The 25,273-nt window shown below is 36.3% G+C and overlaps 2 protein-coding genes across 5 annotated transcripts; both read left to right on the top strand.

Moving 5' to 3' along the window:
* The first annotated feature begins 555 nt into the window (after positions 1-555).
* On the top strand, positions 556-1,727 carry LOC122301952. Its single transcript, XM_043113296.1, has one exon. The coding sequence runs from the start codon at positions 871-873 to the stop codon at positions 1,489-1,491; it is 621 nt and encodes a 206-aa protein (XP_042969230.1). The 5' UTR covers positions 556-870; the 3' UTR covers positions 1,492-1,727.
* A 1,240-nt stretch (positions 1,728-2,967) lies between these two features.
* On the top strand, positions 2,968-15,885 carry LOC122296153 (protein MRG1). Of its 4 annotated transcripts, none has more exons than XM_043105611.1 (11): positions 2,968-3,240; positions 4,104-4,157; positions 4,705-4,718; positions 7,348-7,493; positions 7,904-7,939; positions 8,785-8,825; positions 9,135-9,236; positions 9,452-9,531; positions 14,302-14,471; positions 14,934-15,018; positions 15,475-15,605. In XM_043105611.1, exons 1-11 carry the CDS (start codon positions 3,103-3,105, stop codon positions 15,536-15,538), a joined length of 930 nt encoding a protein of 309 aa, XP_042961545.1. In that variant the 5' UTR covers positions 2,968-3,102; the 3' UTR covers positions 15,539-15,605. The 4 variants fall into 4 exon arrangements, with proteins under 4 accessions (XP_042961545.1, XP_042961538.1, XP_042961553.1 ...); XM_043105604.1 differs by having other exon boundaries at positions 2,971-3,240; positions 15,550-15,885; XM_043105619.1 differs by having other exon boundaries at positions 3,102-3,240; positions 4,705-4,783; positions 15,550-15,885.
* The last annotated feature ends 9,388 nt before the right edge of the window (positions 15,886-25,273 follow it).

Here is a 25,273-nt window from a genome sequence, read left to right on the forward strand (position 1 = left end):
GATTGTATAAATAAAATGAAATGAGATGAGATGAAAGTTAAAAATTAAATAAAATATATATTGTTAGAATATAATTTTTTAATATAATTTCTATTTTAAAATTTAAAAAATTAATTTATTTTTATTTTTTATTTTTATTTAGAAGTTTAAAAAAATTGTAATGATCTAGAAAAGAACCCAAGCCTTAAATTTCTCATTCACGTGATATCATTTTTCAAAAACTTGGCCACTACGTACCATGAACTTAATGCATTTTCCTTCCCGAATATGTATGGTTCCCTCGCTCATAAGTCATAACTATGACCGCTGACTCCAAGAACCCCAGTTAGACCACCAATCTTAACTCGTTTCTTTGGAATTCAAAGGCTTTGCCCCGTCTTTAGTCTACCTATAAGACCGTCAATGCATAAATTTCCGATGATTTCTATGCAGCCGGCGAAACGCAGCTAACGTACACTAAACACGAATGAACATCTTCAATCTGAGACATATTTTAATTATTTCTCTACACCCTTGATCAACTTGGACTCGCAATCTCCATTTTTCTACATTCCTGACTCCATCTTAGTTTCTCTTTTTCCATTGGTTTTTTCCTCCTCGCTTCTACTTCTTCAAACCAAGAACCTCCCCAGCTGTTTCCTGCAAGAAAACATACATAGTTAATTGTATCTCACGTTTGTTTTGAATATTGTGCCTCCGTCCCCACTACTGTCAAAGCCAAAGAAGTCTGATGATCTCATCAGTACCCTTCAATCCCACTAACACTAGTATAAATACGGCACCCCGAGCTCTCTTTGCTGCATCTCACATTGATCGATTACGTATAAACCTAGTTTTATTTATTGCACCAAAAAGTTTGTGTTGTTCAACATGACAACCGCTCACAAATACTACGCCTTTTTTGTGTTTTTTCTGTTCCTAAACTCTATTTTCATTGCAACTGAAGCCCGTCCCTTCAATGTCATGGAGACTCGAAGTGCTGTTGATCATGGAGGGTGTGGTGGTTTCTTTGATGGTTTGTCTCTCGGAGCAATCAAGCAATCGGGTCCGAGTCCTGGAGATGGACACAAGTTTACACAACAGCAAATCCTTGGAGGAATCAAGCAGTCTGGCCCGAGCCCTGGAGATGGAAACAAGTTTACACAACAACATACCCTTGGAGGAATCAAGCAGTCTGGCCCGAGCCCTGGAGATGGACACAAGTTTACACAACAACATACCCTTGGAGGAATCAAGCAGTCTGGCCCGAGCCCTGGAGATGGACACAAGTTTACACAACAACATACTCTTGGAGGAATCAAGCAATCTGGCCCGAGCCCTGGAGATGGAAACAAATTTACACAACAAACTCTTGGTGGAATCAAGGACTCTGGCCCAAGTCCTGGCGACGGAAACAAGTTTACACAACAACAAACTTTTGGTGGAATCAAGAACTCTGGCCCAAGCCCCCCTGGCCAGGGTCACGGCTATGTTAATGGCGTGCACCAATAACGACTGTTGCTTGAACCTATTTAGGAATATCCAGATTAAATGTTGATTGCGTCACAATAAGTTCTTTTTTAATTATTCATTTGTTTGTTGTGTACAAGCAAAGATCAACTTTAACTACTCTTTAGCACACAGCGTAATTATATATGGTTTATCCACTTTGTTTTGTAATAATGGATTTGTTGCCCTTTTGTCTGGATAGACTAGTCAATACCAAATAAATATACCGATTCATACCATTCCAAGTCCACACCTAAAAATATTCCACCTCGATCGGAGTACTTCAGTTCACGTGTATAGAAAAAACATCAGTTCGGATACCATTCATTAATATCACCAAAAACAAGATTGAGTTGTAATTGATACCTAATTTGGATTGTAAGAGTTTTCGTCTCAATATTTTATAATATTTTTATTTAATTTTATTTTTTCATTTTATAAATTTTTATAAAACATCTTAATTTAAATTATTTATTATTATTATTTGCAGATTATCTCGTTTCACTATTCTCCTTAGTCAAACTAGCTAGCAGCTAGGAAGTTGCTCTTGGTCTTCCTTAAACATATCCGAATGAAAAGCAGAAAATGGCTGTTTGTCAAATATTACTGCTACCCCTCCCCCCAACACACACACATGAAAGGTACGCATAAGAAAAAACTTTGCATTGCACAATCATGTTTATATAGACACGTCTCAGTAAATGAAATTAATAGGGGCAGAATATACACTATTTATTTTGGTGTATTAATATTAAGAAAAAAGCTACACATTTTTCCGTTTTCTGAAGGCTTAACACGAAAAAGATAAAATTATAAGAAATGATATTTACAGTCGTGGTTGTGTAAGTACCATACAGTCTTTTTAAAAAAAGTAAATTAATACGGGACTCACATAAAAAAAAAATTAATTTTTTAATCATAAATTCTACTATTTTTCAAAATAATTATGCGACGTTTGTATATTCTACAACTGTTTATAGCATTACTCTAAAATTATATCTATTAGTCAAAGAACAAATACTTTTCTTTGTTAAAAAATAAAAAGAGCCACTTGTTTTTTTTAATTAAAAAAAATAAAAAAAAAAGATCGGTCGTTGAGGAGGTTAAGGAGGTAATTATGGTATTTGGTCATGGCTTATTTCTGTATTTTTAGAACTTTTTGGTATTTTTGAATAAAATATTATAAAAATAGTCATGGCGGGATCAACATCTTTAGAGTATTTTGAATAATTTTATAAATTATTAATAATAATCTTAAATTCTTACAATCATATTATAATATTATCAGATTTTAAACCTTTTTAATAATTTGAAAATAAAGACTGGATTTTTGGTAAGGATCTGGAATCGTCAGTTGGCAGTAGGCTCTTGTAGTTGTGGGGTCTTTTTTTGAAACGCAGCAGTCGGTAGCCTCCAAAAGTTAAATTAACCTTAAACCTAGGTCCTTACTTGCAAATCTACATCTTATCGATTTTGAACTGGGGGGAAAAAGTGGAACAAACCTGCCCCCGCGAGGGAACGAACAAAAGCCAGGGTTTTCAACTTTTCACTCCTGGTTCTCTCGCTCTTCTCTCTCTTTCACTCTCCGTTTTGGCCTTTGGGGGTCTAGCGGAAATGGTAAACTCGTCGAAGGACGACTCGGCTACCGACGCCGACACCTCTAGCGGCGGTACTCCTCCCTCCAATTCCAGCGTCTACTCCGAGGGCGAGAAGGTCCTCGCCTATCACGGCCCTCGCATTTACGAAGCCAAGGCACGCTCTCTTTCTGTGTTTAGCCCAGTTTTTCTTTTTTAATCAAGTTTTATCTTTAAAGTCCTATTATAATTCTCTATATCGTGTGGAATTTTCGATGCTTGAGGTTCTATTTCTGCTTAGGAATGATACAAGAAGGTTAGTTGCTCTGGGCTTCAATGATTGAGAAATTGCAAGCGTAACCATAGGTTAGGCTTGGCTCCTGAGAGATTGGGCTGAGTGATTAGCAAATTAAGGCTGTGAGAGGACTGGTTAATGATAAGATTAGGGTTTGTTGAATTCCATTTTTAATATAATTTTACAGATTTGTCTCGAATTGCATAAAAATTAAGACAAAGATTGGTTGCCTTTGATCATTAATGTTAGGATTGTTATCACTCACTCATGCTCCAACTAAAAACTGATTTTTCTGGTAAAGTGGTGTTGGTTTATTTTTCTTTTTTGCTTTGGCCTGATAAATGTCAACTTGGGGAAAGCTAGTCTTTCTATTAAGACATTAACAGGATCAATTACTGATACACTTCTTAGATCAATTAAGTATAATTTTTTTTTAAAGTTTTGTTGGTATGGCTGTAAAATCTACTGCTCTGCTGCGACCTTAGTGTTTTACAAAACTCTCATGTTGAGGCTGTTGAAAGGCGTCTTATTTCATGTCAATGCAGTATAATATAGTTTGTTTACGAACTTTTCTGTGTCCTACTTTGTTATTTGAGTTTTTATGTTCATCAACTATTCTAAGAGGACCTTCAAAAGCATGGTCAAGCGAATTTATATAATTAACTAATCATTATTTATATTCTTGGTTTAATTTTTGTTTTTAATTGTTGGAATAGTCTGATGAACTATAAGTTTTGATATTTTAGGTCCAAAAAGCTGAACGTAGGAAGAAGGAATGGAGATACTTTGTTCACTATCTTGTAAGTTTGATCTTTTCTTTTCCTTTTTTATTTTTAATTATTGTTTTTGATTGTGTAGTGCACAGTACCATGCTTATAGTCTTTTGAGATTTTAAATTTTAAGGCCGATAAAGATGGCTACTGAATATTTAGAGTAAGCCAAGCATTACGTAATTATGCTAGTAAGGCCCTGTTTGGGGTTGCTGTAGGAGTCTTAAAAAATGCTTAAATATTCTTAGAAGCTCTTTAATGAAAAAATTAGGCCGTTTGGGTGTTACATATTAAAGTACTTTTAATATCAAATAAGCTTTAATATTATACAACTTTTAAACTTTCAAGAATATGATCATAATTTTTAAAAATTCAAATAATTGTCATTTCTACCTCAAAAAGTACTTTTTTAATTTATTTCCAAACAAACGTAACATGTTTGAAAGTGTTTTAAACATATGGTTACCAAACAGTAAATAACTTTTTAATAGTAGAACATATTATTTAAGTTATAAACTATATTTCTCACCGTAATCCCAAACATGCACTAAGTGACGCTCCTCTTGCTATTTTGCAGGGTTGGAACAAAAAGTGAGTATGTCTTCCATCCTTTTCACTTTGTTACATCATTTGGGTTTGGATTTCAAACTAATGAGGTATAGAAACTAGAATTTAAAGCACAGTTAATATTTTTGTCATTCAACTATTTTAAGCAATGAAAAAGCCTTGTGTTTCTTTTGTTACTTTAAGTACCATCTTTCTTTTGTGAATTTTGGCCACTCAACTGCTTTGAGAATTTAAAGCACCATCTTTCTTTTGGCCACCCCCCCGGGGGGGGGGGGGGGGGGGGCAGGGGCTCTCTCTCTCTCTCTCTCTCTACTTTTACCACATGTTACTTGCACTTTGGGATCTGCAACTTGGATGGCACTATTTGAAATATGCTAAGGAAGTTTGTAACTTTTGATCTATATTTATGTCATCCGATTGCTGCACTACAAAGTAACTAGAACAGTTTAAGCCTCAGACTTCCATCTTTTTGGTTTTTAGTAGGTGATGCCCCAAAATGGTTGTAGAGTTGTTAGCTTGTTGGAGAAGTCAAATGCAGGTCATTGCAACATGAAAGTTCGTTGGATTGTTCCGTTACGTCTAATGCGGTGCATGTGGAAGGAACATAGTACTTGGAACTTTCAAGATTGAGAGAAGTGGATGGGCTTAGATCTTTAGTGCTAAAAGTTCTTTATGTCTGGTTGACTTTGAATAGCTTTGGCTTTCTAATTATCTTGATATTATTTCCTTTTGTTTTCTTTCTCCTCCCTAGTCGGGTGCTTTCTTCTGTATGCACCCAATGTACTTAGGTTGCACTGCTCTACACTTCTAATAAAATTGACTGACTTATCAAAACAATTATGTCATCCAAATATAGTGTCAAAATGCAACAGTCATGCCCTTTTGAAATAAACTTGTTTTGTAACACCATTTAATTAAAGGAAAATGATTTTCACATTATTTATTGTATCATATGTTATAACCAAGTTTATAGAGGGATTTTAAGAATCTATTCATTTCGTTCCACATTTTAGGCTTTTTTTTGTAGTGCACTGATTTGTCGTAATGGAGTGAAACATGCTGTAACATCAAAGTAACTCTAGTGTTCATTCAAATCCTATGTTAATAACATGTTTCCCTTTATTGTTATAATTTTGGCCTAGTCCTTGTTCCTACTAACTTTTATGTGATGTACTCACACAAGCATTCAATTTCCATTTACACTGTTGTGTCGGGCATTGATAAGTGCATTCTATTTTTTTTAAGAGTAAAATAAAAAGTTTTATGAACACAAAAAAAAAAAGGCATAGCCCAAGTACATAGGAAGTATACAAAAGAGAACACCTAATTACAAGTTAGGAACTAGAAATTCATGGCTGATAAGTGTATTCTTTAGTGGTGGCATTCAAGGATGAAGGATGTACACTAGGTCTTAAAATTGTTCTCAATCTTGACAAGAAAGAGGAAAAAGATTGGTTTTTAAAAGTATTTCATTGTCAAAATTTAAGCTAGTTTTTAAAAATAAGGAATGTAATTTTATTCAATGCGCAAAGGGGTGCGATCTAGTACACAACAAGTATACAATAGGAAACACCCATATGTATGAAGAAATAGAAAACAATTCCATGACGTCTAGTAAGCTAGATGAATGGAAATACTGGCTTTAAATTTTAATACCATCCTCTCACAATTTTCAAAGGTTCAAGCTTTACATTCTTGCCAAATACACTACATCAAGCACAGAGGGTCAATCATCCAAACCTCCATATTTCTATGGCTATTAGGGGAACTTCATCAAGCAGCCATTGAGTCTACTTTTAATTGGACATGACACACTCAATTCCAAAGGTGCAAAATATTGATTCCGAAAGATCCCTAGCCAACTTGTGAGTGAAGGAGAAGATGATCGATGTTTTGTTCAACTTGTTTACATATTCAACACCTGTCCACTACTAAAACATCTCTCTTCCTCAACTTATCTCTCGTTAAGACCTTTTCTAATGTTCCCAACCAGATAAAGAGCGATACCCTTGAATGTGCCTTATATCTCCAAGTGTACTTCCAAGGGAAATGAGAGCCCTCTTGGGGGAAGAGTGTGTGGTAGAAAACCTTGACCTCAAAGGTCTGTCCTTCAAAATGAATCCAATATATCTTATTTGCTCCTACTCTCAATTTGAAAGATACAAACAACTAAAAAACAAATAGATCATCCCCACTTCCCAATCTTAAGCAGTTTGTCAGTCATATAATTTAAACTTATGGATGAACTATCAAGATACAAATTGATAAGCACGATAGAGAAATGTTGCAGAGAGGATGTATTGTGTTACTTGTGTTGTGCTTATTTCTAGCTCTAAGAATGTTCCTAGATACATGATATCATTAGTTTACTAGGACGCTGCATTAGATTTTTAATGGCTACCTAGATAGATATTTAGCATATGGTTCATTTACAAAAAGCTCTAGTTTCTCAATTTTTATTTATCGAGTAACGTCTTGTGGTATTTGATTCCAATATCTGTTGAAGGTACTTACCTATCAAAAAAATATCTGTTGAAGGTACTTCATAACCTTTATTATTTTTGTTGGAAATGTTTGCTTCCATTAATAATTATGCCCCTATTTAAAAAGGGAAACAGAAATCATTACTATGGCTTCGACATCTTTCCAACAGTTGGGACGAGTGGGTGGGTGTGGACCGTCTGATGAAACATACTGAAGAGAATGTCATGAAGCAGCAGGCCCTTGACAAAAAACAGGGTGTAGACAAGAATCCAAAGTCAGGACGTTCAGCTCAAACAAAGCCAAAAAGCTCTGCGGGTTAGCTTTATTTTATTTTTTATGTATAGTTTTTTTAGTGTTTTAAAATCAATTAGCAGTTTCGTAAAGCTTTTATTCACCGTATGCATTTGTGTGTGCTTGTGTGGATTATCCCCCTGCTAAAAACCACATTTAATATCTAATTAATCAATAAGTGTTATGTCTTTTTATCTTCGGGTGGGAGGTAATTACATTGCATATTTCTCTCCCTGTGAAACTATAATGTTCCAGAGGAAGTGCCTATAACCCCTTTTTCTCCCCAAAAATCACACATCACAATAAAATCGGATTCACTAGAAACTTATTGTACAAACTGATTCTGGAAATTTTTCCCTTACCATTATGTTATTACCACATTTCCCTACTGTTGTGGCTATTAATGTTGCCTATTCTGTCTTTGAACTTTGTAGATGCAAAACTTGATAAAGAAGACCTGAAGAACAATGGTATCCGTTATTTTTATATCCAATTCCCTTTTATCTTATTGAATTGGTTGTTCTTGATTCTCTAATTGAGTAACTTTTCTTTATAATCAATATCATTTGATTGCTGCTGCTGCTGTTGCTGTTGTAGTTTTCGTTGATACTTTGTGAGTTTGTTTAGATGTCTATCAAACCCTAAGTTGTGAATTTGGGATGTTTATACTCCTGAAGTGGGATCAATTATTTTTTTTGTAATTTTGGATGATTTTTCCCTCTTTTCAGATTATTAAATGCATGGTCTGTCTGTGTAATGATTTCCTACTATGAAAAGTGTAGATAAAAGTTTGGATTTTCCAGCCAGTTTACTCGAGTCCCTTTCTTATCACAAAAGAAAAAAAAATTCAGTTCAGTCCTGTTATACAATTTATAAAAAGGGGTTAAAGATGATATCTAAACTTCAAATGATACGTTTTAAGAATTATCTTCTAGATTGAGACTGGATCCAATGTCATGTTCACCAAGCCTTCTCAAGTTGTTTCTTGGGCTTCAAGAATTACTGAGAATTTGGCTTATTCTCTCATGGAATGCCAAATTAATGGCGATTCAGTGTTTATTGTTGATTGACTATGGACAGTTGATGCTAAAGGTAGAATGGTAAATTTTTCCTCGTCTTTGCTTTCTGATAAACATGAGGGAGGTGGATTTCCCTCTCTTCCCTCTTCTTTTTTTTTTGTTTCTACCTCCTAACAGACATAGTATTTGTAACTTTTTTTATCCTCAAGTGGTCTAACATCAGTCATTGCATAAATATGCTAATAATTATAGAGAAGTTGGGTTAATTAACAACTTAATGTGGAAATTGTTTGCAGTGTCAAAGGGGAAGAAGCGAAAGAGTGACTCAGGTGCTGAGGTCTGGTTTGTTTTATGTTGAAATAGATTACTTAAATATTCTTGTTTTTCATATTCTGGATATTATCGGACACATTGGTGCTCACATGCAAAATGTCTCTGTGTTGGTCTGCTATTTCCTTGATGGAGATTGGATTTTCTTTTGTAAATGAGTTATTTTTTTATTTGAGGTGAAGCAGCCTTTAGTCATATAAAAGACCGCTGCTTGCTTGGAACATTCTTATATTAGTAGCACTTGTTTTGGTTTTGATGGTGTATTTTTTTTTTTTTTTTAATAATGCTAGACTTACTGTGGTTTAATGAATTTTAGAAGGACAATGTATCTCTAGAAAAGCTTGTCAGGATACAAATTCCATCTTCACTAAGGAAGCAACTGGTTGATGATTGGGAGTTTGTTACTCAGCAGGACAAGGTAAGCTTGGAATGTTTTTTCAATCTAATAAATAAACAGTGCGTGTAAAGTGCTGGAATGCTCTTCTTTTATTTTTGCTATATGGATGCTTGTAAATGATCACATTTTTTGAACTGAAACATTTTTCTGACTAACCGCACCTGTATTAGTCTGTATGCTCATGAGAAATTTAACTTCCAAAATATCGATTCAATGGCGAATCCTTTTTTCTGCAGCTTGTTAAACTTCCACGTTCACCAACTGTTGATGATATTTTGACAAAATACCTTGAATACAGGTCAAAGAAGGATGGCATGTAAGATTTACTTAATTCCTAGTATGGTTGCATGGAATCAATTATAATCATATACCTATCCTATTTCTGTTCCTTTTATGTCTGTGATTGTGATTTGAGTTGTTATTACTGTAATTTCTTTCCAATGATAAAGTAACATGTTGCACTTTCTCCCAAAGTTCTATGAGCAACAAAATTCTAGAATATCATTGGCTGGGTTAAGCTCCAAACTGGATGCTTATCAACACGATAGTAATTTCATAGCACATGAAACTATCTTACTTTCTGTTTCTTGGTTTAATTGTCTAAATCCAACCCTTTCTCACCCTTGGCAAGGAAATCCCGATTGGATACCCTCATATTTCGACTTCTCAAACCAACAGAGGAGATTGGGGAGCATATATTGTCCCACTTGACCAGATGAAATTTGAGTTCATCCCCAAGTCCACGCCAAAGGAAGTCACAATGTAATTTCTCAATTTGTGTCGCCACACTCGCTGGAATTAGGAACAAGGATAAAAAATAAGTTGGTAGATTGGATAGAGTGCTTTTAATTAGGGTAATCCTATCACCTTTCGACATATACAATCTCGTCCAACCTGCCAATCTTTATTCAATCTTCTCAATTACTACATCCTAAATGGGTTTAGCCTTGGAGGTGAACCCTAGAGTAAGGTCAAGATAATTTATAGGGAAAGAGGAGACCTTACATCTGAGGGTGTTAGCCAACAGCCGGATGTTATGAACGTTGCCAGCTGGGACAAACTTTGACTTGGATAAATTCTCTTTCAACATGGATACAGCCTCAAAGCAAAGTAGAAGTGCCCTTAGTGAATAATTCTGGTTTTGATTTGCCTTGCAAAAAATTAAGGTATCATTTGCGAACAACAAGTGAGAAATGTTAAGAGTACCTCAATTTATATAAACAACCGAAAATCCAGCCAAGAAACCACTAAACGCCTCAATGACTATGACAAAGAGTAGGGACAAAGGATCCTCTTGCCTTAGACCTTGAGAGCTGTTAAAAAAACTAATTGGGCTACCATTCACCGAAATTGAAAACCTCGCCATCAATATGTACCACCTAATTCATGAGCACCACCTCTCTCCAAAACCACACCTCCCAAGCAAGTACAATAAGAAATCCTAGTTAACATGATTGTAGACCTTCTCCATATCCAACTTGCATATGAGACCTAGATTGCCAAATTTTAGTCTACTATTTAGGCATTCATTGGCGACGAGTATTGAGTCCAATATTCATTGGCGAATGTGTTTTGGGGTTTTGTAATGATCCACTCCAAAACTTCTCCTAGTTGATTTGCAAACACCTTGGAAATGATGTACAAGACTAATGGGGATAATCCTTAACCTCTGATGCCACAGTCTTCTTGGAATAGGTGCAATAAAAGTGGTGTTGAGACTTTTCTCAAATTCCTCAATTGAAAAAAAATTCATGAAATACCTTCATTAAGGCCCTGTTTGGATTCAGAAAATGTTTTATCTTATCTCATCATTACAATTTTTTCAAATTTTCATACAAAATATAATAAACAATTCAATTTTTTCAAATCTTAAAACAATAATAATAGTAAAAATAATATTTTAACAGTATTTTATTCAACTTTCATCTTTCATCTAACATCATCTCATCTCATCTCATCTCATCTTAGAATCTAAACCAGCCCGTCTTTCCTTCACCACCTTCCCAACAATATTTGAAGAAACCCATAGAAAATCTGTATGGGCCAAGTGCCTTGTCTTTGACCATCTTCCTCACCACTTCATGAACCTTAGTCTCCTCAAACGATCCCTCCAACCAAGAGACATTCTGCTGCTCAATGGACTCAAAAGCTAGCCCATCAATCTTTGACCTCCACCATACTGGCTCGGTAAGCAACTGTTCAAAATAACCACCAACATATTCTTGAATCACAAGAATCTCCGTGCAAACAGCTTCTTCAATATTCATCATCTCAATGGCATTAGTTCTCTTATGGGAATTGGCCACTCTATGAAAAAACTTTGTGCTTCAATCAACTTCTTTCAATCACAAAGCTTGAGATTTTTGCTGCCAAGAGATCTCCTCCAATAGGGTAGAGCCCTCTCTAGTTCTGAAACTAGTTCTATCCTCCAAGAGAGTTCCTCCAAAAAAAGGGCCCATCCCTCGTGTGCCCTCTCTACCTCATGAAGCTCTTCCAATAGTGACTTCTTGCGGGGCCTATATCTCCAAAAGATTGCACATTTCAAAGCTTTAAATCTTTCTTTAAAGCATTTAATTTACCTGCAAGAATGAAAATAGGGGTGCTTTGAATCTGATAAGACTACCATTGCCTAATCCGTTTCACAAAGCTTTCAGTTTTTAGCCACATATTCTCGAACTTAAAATATCTCCATCTTCTTTGAATACCCCCACAATCTAATAAGATGGGGAAATGATTGAAACATAGGCGAGGTAGTCTTTTCTAACATAACTCCTGGTAATGAGTTTCCCACTATGGGGAAACTAATAATCTGTCGAATCTAGACCACATTTGGTTATTGCACCACCCATTAGAGGAATATCCACCAACCCCAAGTCAAAAATACAATCTGAGAAACTCAACATTGCTGGCCGCAACATACTTTCTCCCAATCTTTCACTTGGAAATCTTATAACATTAAAGTCCCCTCCTATACACCAAGGTACGTCCCACTAGTTGTGTAACCCGGCTAAATCCTCCATAGAAAATGTTTCTATTGTTGTCGTAGGTCGGCTCATATATTTCAGCAAAAGCCCAGCTAAAATTAATAATTATCCTCCACATTTTGAAAAGAACAAGCCACTGCGTACTCCCTAATATACTCCATTTTATCCACCACCCTTCTATCCCACATTACTAGTACTCTACTTGATGACCCAATTGAAGCAAGGAAAACCTAGTTGACATATGGACAACTCCACAAACTTCTAATGATGCTTCTTGAAATAATTTCCATCTTAGTTTCTTGCAAGCATACAATGTCCGTCTTCCACTCCCAGAGCAAATTTTTTATCCGCAGGCGCTTATGAACCTCATTAAGCCCTCAGACATTTCAAGATATAATCTCCGGCTTTGTAAAGAAAATGTCGACCCCTTCCCTTTGGATCTTTTTCTACTTGAACTGCCCTTATAATTGATAGACCAGGTTAATCTCATGAGCTCCCTTTGTTTTTTTAAATGAGATTTCTTGAGTTGTGTTTCCAACTTCAATGGCAGTTAGCAAAGCCATGAATTGTTCTTCAAACCTTCACACTCAATCCCCACACAATGCTGGATTTTCTGCACCATATGAATAACCCAGTCAAAAGTAGTATGCTGACACGGTGATAGAGACTTCAGAGGTATAGGCTCTCCATACATCTCAACCCCTTCCCTTGATGGATGCCTACTGCAATTCCAAGAGCAACCCTGTCTCCTCCTTGGTGGAGACCTGCATTCCCGCTCAAGTCAATGTCCCTGCATCACAGGCTTCATGTCTCCCAACCAGCAGCACAACTAGTCCTCCTTGGACCAACAGCTCCTCCCAGACTAGCTGACATGTCTGACCTTCTTCTTGGCCTGTTTTGTTCACAGAACGGCACTGGTGCCCTTGGCAGTTGGAGGATCTTCCTGTATGAATGTGTGTGCGGTTGGTTCACCACCAACATTGCCATTGCCGGCACCTAGAATGACCCTCCTTTGTTGCGGCCCACGTGTCCACCCTCTCTTCCAGGCTCCCTCAGTGCATCTGCCAACTTCCTCCATCCCTTGCTGTCCCTCTCCTCTGGAATGAAGATGAAGTTCTGTCTACCACTTCCTCCATACTCCACTAATGCCATGTAATGGCTGCGGGAATTAGAGCATCTTTACACGATGAATCCTCTATCTCCCTCCTGATGAGCAGCATAAAAATCTCCTTTCACCCTTCAAACTGTCCTCCAATGCTTTGGCAAACAATAGCATCATGGACATCCCAGACTCATTTCCTTCACAACCCTTCAGCTCCTCTCAGTAATGTGCAAATATCTTCCATCCCTTGACAATACAAAAGCTTTTGATTTGATTACTACCTGTTTCGGAAATCCCATATTCCACTCTGAAGCAACAGGAAGCTCATCGTTAAATGCCCCCAGCCACCATTGAATGTTAACTGTACGGAGAGAAAGCATTAACTTTGATATTTTGATTAGGGAAAAAAAAACTAATATGATATTTAAAAAAAAAAAGAAAATTCAAGTCTTTAATTGTCTCAAATGTTTTTATCCTTATGCAAGTAGGCCAATATTCTCTTAAAATTTTGGTACTCATATTTATGGCTTCTAAAGAATGGCAAATACACATAACCCCTTAAAATTGTGACCCGATTTGCAATCAACCCCCATGCTATTACAAACTACCAAAATATTGCAATGTACCCACACCTATAAAAAAAAAAAAAAATATTGCAATGTACCCTCTCTGTGAAAACCTACACTGATAGCTTAGTGGGGTATTTGATGATATGGAGAAAACTGGCAAATATCCCAAAAAAAAAAAAAAATTACAAGTATACTTCTTCTATGAAAACATTATACAAAACGTAAGAGGTAAATATGCGTGACTTGTAAACCATTGAGGACAAGTATGCTGGAGGAAGAGTAGGGAAAACAGTTGAAACATTATCACATATAGGAATACTTTTCTGTCGACTTATCAAAAAGAAAAAAGGAATACTTTTCTGTCAAATTATGTACGTTTGGAACCTCCACTGGTACTGAATCACCGGCATGGACAATAATTTCTCGTGCAGGATGACTGATTCAATAGGAGAGATCTTGAAAGGTATTAGATGTTACTTTGACAAAGCATTGCCAGTGATGCTCTTATACAAGAAGGAACGCAAACAATATCATGAAGCTGTTGTGGATAATGTCTCTCCATCAACCATATATGGTGCTGAGCATCTTTTACGGCTCTTTGGTATGTTTGTCAATAATAAGTACTGATACTTTTGAATAGGCATTGGATCATCTGTAAGAACGTTTTTTCATGTGACCAACATGTCAGAATGCCTTTAGTTTGATGAAACTGATATGGCATGCTTAGAGTATTACTCTCTCCTTGAGCTTCTATTCTTTTGATCTCTCGAGTCAATTTCTATATTTTCTGGTGCTGGTAATTCTTGGACTGCATGGCATACACAAATTGCTATCAAGCCTGCCAGCAAGTTGTTTATAAATTGGAATCACAATTTTTTCCTTGCATTTATGCACCAAAGAATCTCATAATCTCCATGCAAAGTGTTTTCTGCCCATATCGTCATTTATAATTGAGTTGATTTGTCTTAATGTTGTTTGGAAGCAAACTTTTTTTTTTTTTTTTTTTTTAATTTATCTGTCTTTTAGGCTTTTGCTAATGATGATATTGTTTTGTTGTTTACAGTTAAGTTGCCTGAGCTTTTGGCATATGTGAATATTGAAGAGGAAACACTGACACGCTTGCAGCAGAAATTGCTTGATTTTCTCAAGTATCAACTCAATCCTTACTCTACTGCATCAAAATATAGTATTTGACGGATGATATAAGTTAAAAAATTTTGATTTCTTTCATGATTCGGTGAAGTTTAAAATTGAACAAGTGCATCATCCTACTCATCTTCACAATTTTAAGCAAGATATCGCTCATATCAGGTGTTAAAAAAAATTTCTCAAATCACATTGCGTTTTAGTTTCTATAAAAGATGATCAAACATTTAGCGATGGTTCTTGAGCATGAATGTGTTCGAGGTCAAAGTAAGCATCGTATACACGTTTATAAATTCTGAATGAAATATAACGTTATCTAGAGGCATTTTGATCGCAACCTGAAAATAAAAATGTTTCAATGTTAGCATGAATGCATTTCTATTTTGGGTCAGAATAGAGTTTCATTGCTTCTGCTCTCTCTTTTACATATATCTGAGTCATTTTGCCACGTTTGACAGGTGGATTGTGAATCTAAAACATTTCAATTCCTTCTGGGGTCCAAATGCTGACTATCATTGCTGACCATCATGCAGGTTTCTACAGAAAAATCATAGTACTTTCTTCCTTTCTGCTTATGATGGCTCGAAAGTTTCTGAAGGAAAAGGCAAGGGAAAAGATGAGTGAGCACTCTGCTTGCCTTGTCCTCTCTCACACTTTAACAATCCATCCAGGACAGAACATCTAATTGTTGTTGTAGCAGTAGCATTTGTAATTCATTCTTTGTATCTGAAATTCTTTATCTTAATTTGACATTCTTCCGGGACTTTCTTGTACCATGAGTGCTACCTGTTGCAATACCCCAGTGTTACGTTTTGTAACTCTTTTATTAAGTAATTGTTGTAGTGTGATCTGCATATCAAGAAACCAAAGACCTCTCAAAGTAGTGCTTCCATATAAACACTGCATTCCTAATGCTTTTACCCATACACTGCTACCTGTTGCAAAGAAAAGGAAAACTAGTACATGCGCATTACCACCCCGTTCGTTGTTTTTAACATTGGTTAAAAACACGAAGAATGACATTATTCTTCAAGTCTTTTCAACAACTTTTTTCTTCCCAACTTTTGAAATTTTCACTTGCCATTTCTCGTCATATTCAGTTATATACAATCATAGATTTGGAGCTGCCCGCCTCCTCCTCCACCCTACATCTTTTAAGTAATTTTCTGTCGTTCCCTTAACGTTCTGAAAGATTGAAAATCTCTAAAACCCCTAAACGCAGAACGCAAACGATTTCTCAGCCAATCACCACCGGATTCCCTCCCCTTCCCATTCGTAGTACCCGTTTCATGTCTATTTCTTCCAATTTCCCATATTTTAATTCAAACCGCGCGCTCCTGTGTCTTCACCAAGGCCTCTGATCACCACCATCGCCATGAAAATAGGAATTTGGTCGGGGCTTAGAGTACGTTTTTCGGGGTCACGAAAGCAATTCGCTAGATGGTCTAGGCAATTTTTCTGGGGGAGCACTTGCAATCGGCTCTGTTTCTGACTTACGTCGTCCAAAAGGAAGCTTTTACGAATTGCTTTCATGCTTGTCGCTTTCCTCTTGTCGGGTAATAATATTATGGAAAATGATAGGATTCTGCTGGGACCCCGTTGGACCATCCCGCGCCAAAATTTTTATTTTTTTTTTAGTTTTTTAACCTAGTGATTAAGAAAATATTGTTTAATAATATTGTGAATTTTTTTCATTTTTTAAAAATATTTAAAAGTGTTAAAAAATGATGTGAAAAAAATATTTAAAGGTGTTTATTTTTTATTTTTTTCACATCATTTTTTTTAACACTTTTAAATATTTTAAAAAAATGGAAACAAATTCACAATATTATTAAACAACATTTTCTTAATCACTATATAAAAAAAACTAAAAAAACAAATTGGAGCGGGATGCTCCAACGGGATCCCTAACATTGTCCTAATACTATACATATTTTTACTTTGTTTGTTCTAATTATGAGCATATTTTACTCTCACACTCGGAGTAAATTCGAGTTTGAATTCACAGCGTTCTATTTAAATTGACCAATTGATTATTTATGGTTGAATTCTAGCACATAGTGGTAGTGTTAACCATGTCAATCGCTTCAGCATTTATTGTGTTTCATGGCCATTTTGACGTGATTGGAATGAGAATTTGGGTGCGAGGGGCTGGGCCCATACGGCCTGGCAGGGCCTATGGGCCATGAGGAGAATGGGTTGGAAAGGTGCGGGAAAGGGGCCTAGACTGGATCTGGCGCAGTGGGCCTCAGTCAGAGGTCTGTCCTAGTTTCTTCCATCCTGGCGCATTAATGAGACTGGGACTGCGTGGGATCTAGTCCCCCCAGGGAATCAGGTGCATTAAATGCACAGCTCAGAATGGCTTTTCCCAAGGTCGGATCCTGGTACTTGCTGCAAGCGGCCGCATTAAAGGTCATGTCCCATCACCACAATAAAAAAGGTGACGACCATGATAGATGGGCTTCACGTTGAACAGGAACTGGAGGGAAGTGGGATAGCTTCTCGAAAAGGATGATTCTTAACAGGTAAGGTTGCCTTTCATTGGACTACCAGGCTTTAAAGGTTTTTAGTCTTCATAAGAGAACTGACTTTGGCATCAAAGCTTCCCTTGCTCCAGCCATCCTCCTACCTATCTCTCTCTCGTAGGTATCACACGACGATTGTAGTGGACGAGCACAAAACATGCATAAACAGTTGGCGCCGTTAATGGGATCCAATTTTCTTTGGCCAAACGACAATAGCGTGCCTTTTGTATACTGGCCACCACATACTCGCGTGGAACATTTGAATGACAAGCTTCATCCCTGAACCTAGAAAGAGGAATGGTGATGGAGGAAATGGTAAATAACTGAAATCAAATGCTGAAGTCCTTAGGAACAAGGCGTTGAGGAAGAAGAACGTGGACCTCAAAGAGGGCGCGGGTTGAAGCAAGACTGAGCAAATGAAAGGAGAGTAACAAACTGTTGGCAAGGCACGCCCTAAAGATGACAAGCAGAGGAAAATGGGTGACAAGCTGCGAGGCCTGAGGACAAATATGAGGATATGGCAAAAAGGTTGGGAGGTTCTTTGTCTGTGGACCAAATTCTAAGTAGCACGGGCCTGCCTTACAGCGCCGAGGTGATGACAGTCCCACTCCCTCCCAAGTTTAAGGCCCCCTAGATGGAAATGTATGATGCATGGATCCGAGGACCCGACCAAACACCTAGAAACCTTCAAGACCTATATGATGTTGCACAGTTTCCTAAGGGAGATAGTGTGCCTGGTCGGGTGTGGTACGGGACCCTTTGACCAGGCACCATCCATGTCTTCGAAAAGCTGGGCAGACAATTCATGACCCAGTTCATGGCTAGCCAAAAGAGAAGGCGACCAGCAACATGCCTGTACCACTTTAATAAGAAATGCCTAGCCATTGATGATCAAGATAAAAAAATCACATTGGCGGCACTCTTGGGCGGCATTTGACCTACACTCATGGTTGAAATTGCAAGGAGAACCCCAACAACCTTGTGGGACTTTATGGATCAGGCGGATGACTTCGCCAACCCCAACCAAGCTGTTGAGACCCCCAAGCGGGCCATAGGGGCAAAAGCCTCCAACAAAAAGCATCAAGCAAGGAAGGGCCAGAGTGACAAAAGAGGCGATGGGTGAAACTCCGCAAGAAGGGCACATACTAACATGAGTGTGCAAATGCGGGAGGACGAGCAGGCGAAGGAAGGAGGAGACCGCGGTCGAAGAGGCTCATACTACTCCTATCACAAGGAGGAAGGCCATCGAATTAAGGATTGCCGATTCCTGAGATGAAAAGTCATGGACGAGATCAGCGACAAAGGAGGAGGGAAGTGGGCCCCTCAGAGATGGACCACAACAACGTACCCTTGGGAGAGATCCAATTATTGCCAGGGGTCCAGCGGAAGTAGACTCTAGGAAAGCCTATGCCAGAAAAAGCAAGGTATGGTGGTGACTATGTTCACGACCTGGTAGTGACTATGTTGGTGGCCAACTAACTTACTTGGAGGATATTGGTGGACAACGGTAGCTCAGCGGATATCCTTTTCTGGGAAGCCTTCGTCAAGATGACAATAAGTCAAGACAGAATGCACCTGTCCCATATGCCCCTGAAAGGGTTTTCCGGTGAAGTTGTGCAACCCGTAGGGGCCATAACGCTTCTCATTACCGTAGGAGTTGGAATGCTCACTTCGACAACCATGACAAATTCTTGGTGGTCAAGGCCCATTCCTCATAAGACGCCATCGTCGGGTGACCAACCCTGAACAGCCTAAAGTTGGTGATCTCGACCTACCACTTGAAAATGAAGTTCCTGATGGAGGATGTCGTAGGGCTCATGTGAGGGGAACAAGTTGTGGCGAATGAGTGCTACAAGTAGAAGCTTGAAGGAAAGGAATGAAGCGAGGTTGAGACCCTATATCAAGATAGCGAGTGAGGCCCCTGACACCACTCGGATGCCTGTCTCTCTTAGTGTTGTGTATCCCCTTTTGTTTCCATATGCATGTGAACAAACCATAATTTAAAGAATTGCTAATACAAAAAAGAAGGTTATCACATTTATAAACTATCTAACTTGCATTGGATTAGTAACATGCCCGCACTTAGGTGAATAAGGGGGGAAACACCTCTCCCAAATGTCCCACTCCCCCCTCGTCGACTAGAGCGGTCGATACTAGATCTCGCCTAGCTCACGAGGCCTATGCTCTGCGTTCATGCCTAGGCAATCGAAGGGGGGAACACCTTTGTTGCCCAGATGACTAACACAAGAGGGGGGTGAATTGAGTTATATTTAAAAAAAAAATAACAATTATAAATCAAATATATAATATAAAATATAAACAAAATACGAAACAACAATAAATATAAAGAGTAAGGGCAAGAGATAAGCAAACTCAGTATGTTAACGAGGTTCAGCCCCACTGCCTATGTCCTCGCCTCAAACTACCCCTTGAGGATCCACAAATTCACTATTCAACTTTCTTCAGATGGAGATAAAAACCTATTACACTTTTGAACAACACCGCTACAAAGGATCTGTGTAAAACACCCTCTAGACTTGCAATCACCTTACACATAGTGATTCAACTATTCTCTGTGTAGAACACTTTCTATAAGAACAAGGGTTATACACACCCTTTTACTGATACAAGAGCTGATAGTGGCTAAGTTATCAGCAAACACTCATCAATGAGTGAAATAAGAATAATACAGCGCAAACTATATATCTCTTAAAATGAACAAGGATTAAGGCTCAATGCTTAGAGAAAAGAGAATGAAAGCTTTGAATGAATGTTGTATGTTCTTGATATTGTGAATGTGAAGCTCTCAAATGATCTATTTATAGGCATATGAGACTTCATATTCAAATTTAAAAAGATTCACATGTCAAAGACAACATCATTCACTTTTTTCAAAAAAATAAAATAAAAAGTTCTTCTTTTTCAATTGTCAAAGACAACATCATTCATTTTTCAAAAGTTCAAACATAATCTTTTACTTTTGGCATATGACAAAAGAAGCACACTTTACTTTTTAAAAAATTCAAACATAATTTTTTTACTTTTTTCACATGAAAAAAGGAGTACAATTTACATTTCAAAAAAAATTCAAACCTAATCTTTTTACTTTTTGCATATGGCAAAAGGAGCACACTTTACTTTCCAAATTTTTTAAACAAAAACATCTACTTTTTGCATAAGTCAAAAAAAGCATCAATCACTTTTGAAAATATTCAAATAAAACATGCACATGTGAAAGATAACATCAATCATCTTTAATATTTCGAAATTCAAACCTTTAATCATGTTATGTAAATGTACAAGATGTCAATCAATCATCTTTCAAAATTTTCAAATTTAATTTTCAAAATATTCATGCACGTGTGGAAAATATATTTTAATGCTTTATGATAAAATATTAATTTTGAGCCTTAATTTTAATTTCAAATTTTTAAGAGATTTACAACATTACTCTATGACTTTAATGTGACGTTGTTCCCTTCTTACTTATGCTTGTTTCCTTGATGTGCTTGACTCCATTGTGTAGACAGCTTGAGCTTGAGACTTCTTTATTCTTTGAATTCATTTGTTATCATCAAAATCCATGTGTAGATATATAATTACGCAAAACTTGAAACCTTGGGTTCAACAATCTCTCTTTTTTTTATGATGACAAATACTTGATAGAATCTGAAATCTGAATTAATACTTAAGCTCCCCCTGAGAATGTGCGTTAGTTTTTCAAGCAAAAGTATAAATATAATTCCAAGCATATATAACAAGTTTAACAATTCAAACAATGTTACTATTCTAGTCTAACACTTCTCCCCCTTTTGGCATCATTAAAAAGGATCCGCAGCAAGTAAATGGATTGAATAAAACGGTGCATTAGTATAAATTGTAGATAGTTGAAAAAATGGATCCGTCCGTGACCCGACAAGTGTGGTTGGAAATTTGAAAAAATCGTCTGATATTGTTGACAAACGAGATTGAGGACTCCGAGTTTTTAAAAAACATGTCATTTTCACCGATTAGTAAAAAAAATCACATTGCTCCTTGACTTGGATGACAGCTTGTCTTGTTCTTTATGCTATATCTATAAAATCAGTCTTAAAGTTCATCCAATCCGCATCAAATTTTCTTCTCATCTTTATAACTCATCTGCATTCCTTCAATATTCTCACTTTAAGATTTCAATTCTTTTCTCAATTACTCATTCTTTTAACATTCCTCTGGATTCATCCATGAGATATTCTACACCTCAATCTCCTGTCATTTCTGCAGCTACCATTGGTGCCATGTTGTAGCAAGAAAATAATAATTTGACTAATAAGTCAGACTCCGATGCTATCTACGACTTGGTGAGTCTCGAGACTCGCTACTATTCCTCTATTGTTGCTTTTTCCCAACGGCTACAAGTCAGAAATCATGAAGTTGAAAAGTTTAAAAAATAAATTGTTGTACTTTAACGAATTGTTCAAGAGTCTCACACAAGGGAAGAAATCATTCGACAGAAGAATAAACAGTTAAAATCTTTATTAAATTCTTCATTCCGCTTGCCAGTTCCCATGGATAAGAATGACATGATATTGTATGAAGAGAATGAGCGTCTCAAACATGAGGTTAAGAATCTCAAGTTTATGTAAAAGTATTTAAAAAATTATTTTTACTGACTATGGTTTATCTTTTAAGAGATATTCATAGCATGCATCATACCTATTTCTCTTCTAATCATACATAATCTATCTTCTGGTAAAGGTTTTGTGAAAATATCTGCTAATTGATCGTGTGTGTTTGTGAACTTTAGTACTATATCGCATTTCTGCACATGATCTCGAAAAAAATGATATCTTATTTCAATATGCTTGGTTCTAGAATGTTGTATTGAATTTTTTGAAAGATTTATAGTACTTGTATTATGGCATTTGATTGGAATGTAATTATACATGAGTTTAAAATCTTCAAGTTGTTACTTCATGTAGAGAACTTGAGTACAACAACTACCCACAACAACATATTTTGCCTCAGCAGTAGATAGTGTAACAGAATTTTATTTTTTACTAAACCAAGAAACTAGTGCATGACCTAAGAAATGACATGCTCCACTAGTTCCTTTTTGATCTATTTTACAGCCAGTATAATTTACATATGTGTAGCTGATTAGATTGAAAGATGTGTGCTTAGGTTACCATAATCTTAGATTAATTGTACCACTAAGATATCTAAGAATGCGCTTAACTGTAATTAAATGTGATTCTTTTGGAGATGATTGAAAGCGTGCACACAAGCACACACTAAACATAATATCTGGTCTACTGGCTGTCAAATATAATAAGCTACCAATCATACATCGATATACCTTCGAGTCAACTGACTTACCGGATTCATCTTTATCAAGTTTAGTGGATGGGCTCATTGTTGTTCAAATTTCCTTAACATCTTCAATCCCAAACTTCTTCAGTAATTGTTTAATATATTTTGATTGATTGATGAATGTCCCACTTTTTGCTTGCTTAATTTGCAATCTGAAAAGGAAGGTAAGTTCTCCTATCATGCTCATTTCAAATTCTTCCTGCATAGTCTTAACAGAAACTTGACACATATTTTTATTAGTAGCACAGAATATTATATCATCAACATAAATCTGAATTAAAAGAATATCATCATTTTCGTGTTTAATAAAAAGAGTTGTGTCAATTTTTCCTCTTGAAAAACTTTTTTCATCTTGAAAAATCTTTTTTCAATCAAGAAACCACTGAGTCTCTCGTACCAAGCTCTAGGAGCTTATTTAAGTCCATATAACGTTTTTGTGAATGAGTTTGAAAATATGATTTGGGGAAATATGATTTTCAAGACCTAGACGTTGCTCAATATATACCTCTTCATTTATAAAACCACTTAAGAAACCACTTTTAACATCCATTTGAAAAATTTTGAAATTTTTATAACAAGCATATGCAAGTAGCATTCGAATAGTTTCTAATTTTGCGACTGGTGCATATGTCTCATCATAATCGATTCCTTCTTCTTGATTGAAACCTTGGGCTACAAGTCAAGCCTTATTTTTAGTAATGATTCTGGACTCATCTTTCTTGTTTCTAAAAACTCATTTTGTTCCAATAATAGTATGATTTTTGGGTCTAGGAACAAGTGTCCAAACATCATTTCTTTCAAATTGATTCAACTCTTTTTGCATAGTTAGAATCCAAGATTCATCAAAAAGTACTTCATCAATATTTTTGGATTCAATCTGAGATAGAAAAGTAGTATGATTACAAATATTTCTAAGAGATGATTGAGTATTTACACCTCGTGAAGGTTCTCCCAAAATTTGTTCCACTAGATAATCTTTTACAAATTTCCAATATTTGGTTGCATTTTGTATTAAATTTTGATGATATTTCCATGTTGAACTTCCTCGATTGTGTTCTCTTTATTGAGATTGAGATTTTTCGTGTTATTTATACCTCCTGTTTATTCATCAATAGATTTCTTGGAGAGTAGAGAATTAGATTCATCAAATACTACATGCATAGATTCTTGTATAGTCAAAGTCTTTTTATTGAATACTCTATAAGCTTTACTATTAGTAGAATACCCAAGAAAGATACATTTATCAGATTTTGCATCAAACTTGCCTAAATTATTCCTGTCATTTAAAATAAAATATTTGCATCCAAATACATGAAAGTAACCTATGTTGGGCTTTTTTTCATTCCAAAGCTCATAGGGGGTTTTATCTAATTTAGACCTTAGTATAACTCTATTTATAATATAACATGCAGTACTTATTGCTTCGACCCAAAAATAACTAGGCAAGTTGTTCTCATTGAGCATTGTTCTTGTCATCTCTTGAAGAGATCTATTTTTCCTCTCTACTATCCCATTTTGTTGAGGAGTTCGAGGAACAGAAAAATTATGCACAAAACCATTTTCATCACAAAATGTTTCAATATTTTTATTAACAAACTCTTTTTCCATTTACAATACATTTTCAGATTTCTCGACCTTGAGTCTGAAGGAATATTTTCATTCTAACTTTCCAGAATGAGTAATTGTCTCCACAAAAGAGTTGATGTCGACTGCTAGATTGACCTTCACCTAATAAAACTGCAATGTTAGCCATAAGATCATAACTCAAAAGATAGTTAATCTTATAAAAGAGCTTTTAGCTCTAATACCAATTGTTACCCAGATGACTAACATAAGAGGGGGGTGAATTGAATTGTATTTAAAAAGATAACAATTATAAATCAAATATATAATACAAAATATAAACAAAATACGAAACAACAATAAATATAAAGAGTAAGGGTAAGAGAGAAGCAAACTCAGTATGTTAACGAGGTTCGGCCCCACTGCCTAACGAGGTTCGGCCCTACTGCCTACGTCCTTACCTCAAACTACCCATTGAGGATCCTCAAATTCACTATTCAATCTCGTTCAGGTCGAGATAGAAACCTATTACACATTTGAACGACACCACTACAAAGGATTCGTGTAGAACACCCTCTATACTTGCAATCACGTTACACGTGGTGATTCAACTATTTTCTGTGTAGAACACTTTCTACACGCACAAGGGTGATACACTCTTTTACTGATACAAGAACTGATTATGGGCAGGTTATCAGAAAATATTTCTCAATGAGTGAAATAAGAACAATACAGCGCAAATTATATCTCTCTCAAAATGAATAAGAATTAAGGCTCAATGCTTAGAGAAGAGAGAATAAAAACTTTGAATGAATGT

The sequence above is a fragment of the Carya illinoinensis genome, chromosome 2, assembly GCF_018687715.1.
Source record: "Carya illinoinensis cultivar Pawnee chromosome 2, C.illinoinensisPawnee_v1, whole genome shotgun sequence".
Classification (NCBI taxonomy): domain Eukaryota; kingdom Viridiplantae; phylum Streptophyta; class Magnoliopsida; order Fagales; family Juglandaceae; genus Carya; species Carya illinoinensis.

Bases quoted from the DNA above. Each gene is read 5' to 3' on its own strand.
- LOC122296153 (XM_043105604.1), top strand. From the start codon at position 3,103: ATGGTAAACTCGTCGAAGGACGACTCGGCTACCGACGCCGACACCTCT. The intron at 3,241-4,103 runs GCACGCTCTCTT...TTGATATTTTAG, and splicing joins CTCGCATTTACGAAGCCAAG to GTCCAAAAAGCTGAACGTAG. The intron at 8,826-9,134 runs GTCTGGTTTGTT...AATGAATTTTAG, and splicing joins AGAGTGACTCAGGTGCTGAG to AAGGACAATGTATCTCTAGA.
- LOC122301952 (XM_043113296.1), top strand. From the start codon at position 871: ATGACAACCGCTCACAAATACTACGCCTTTTTTGTGTTTTTTCTGTTC.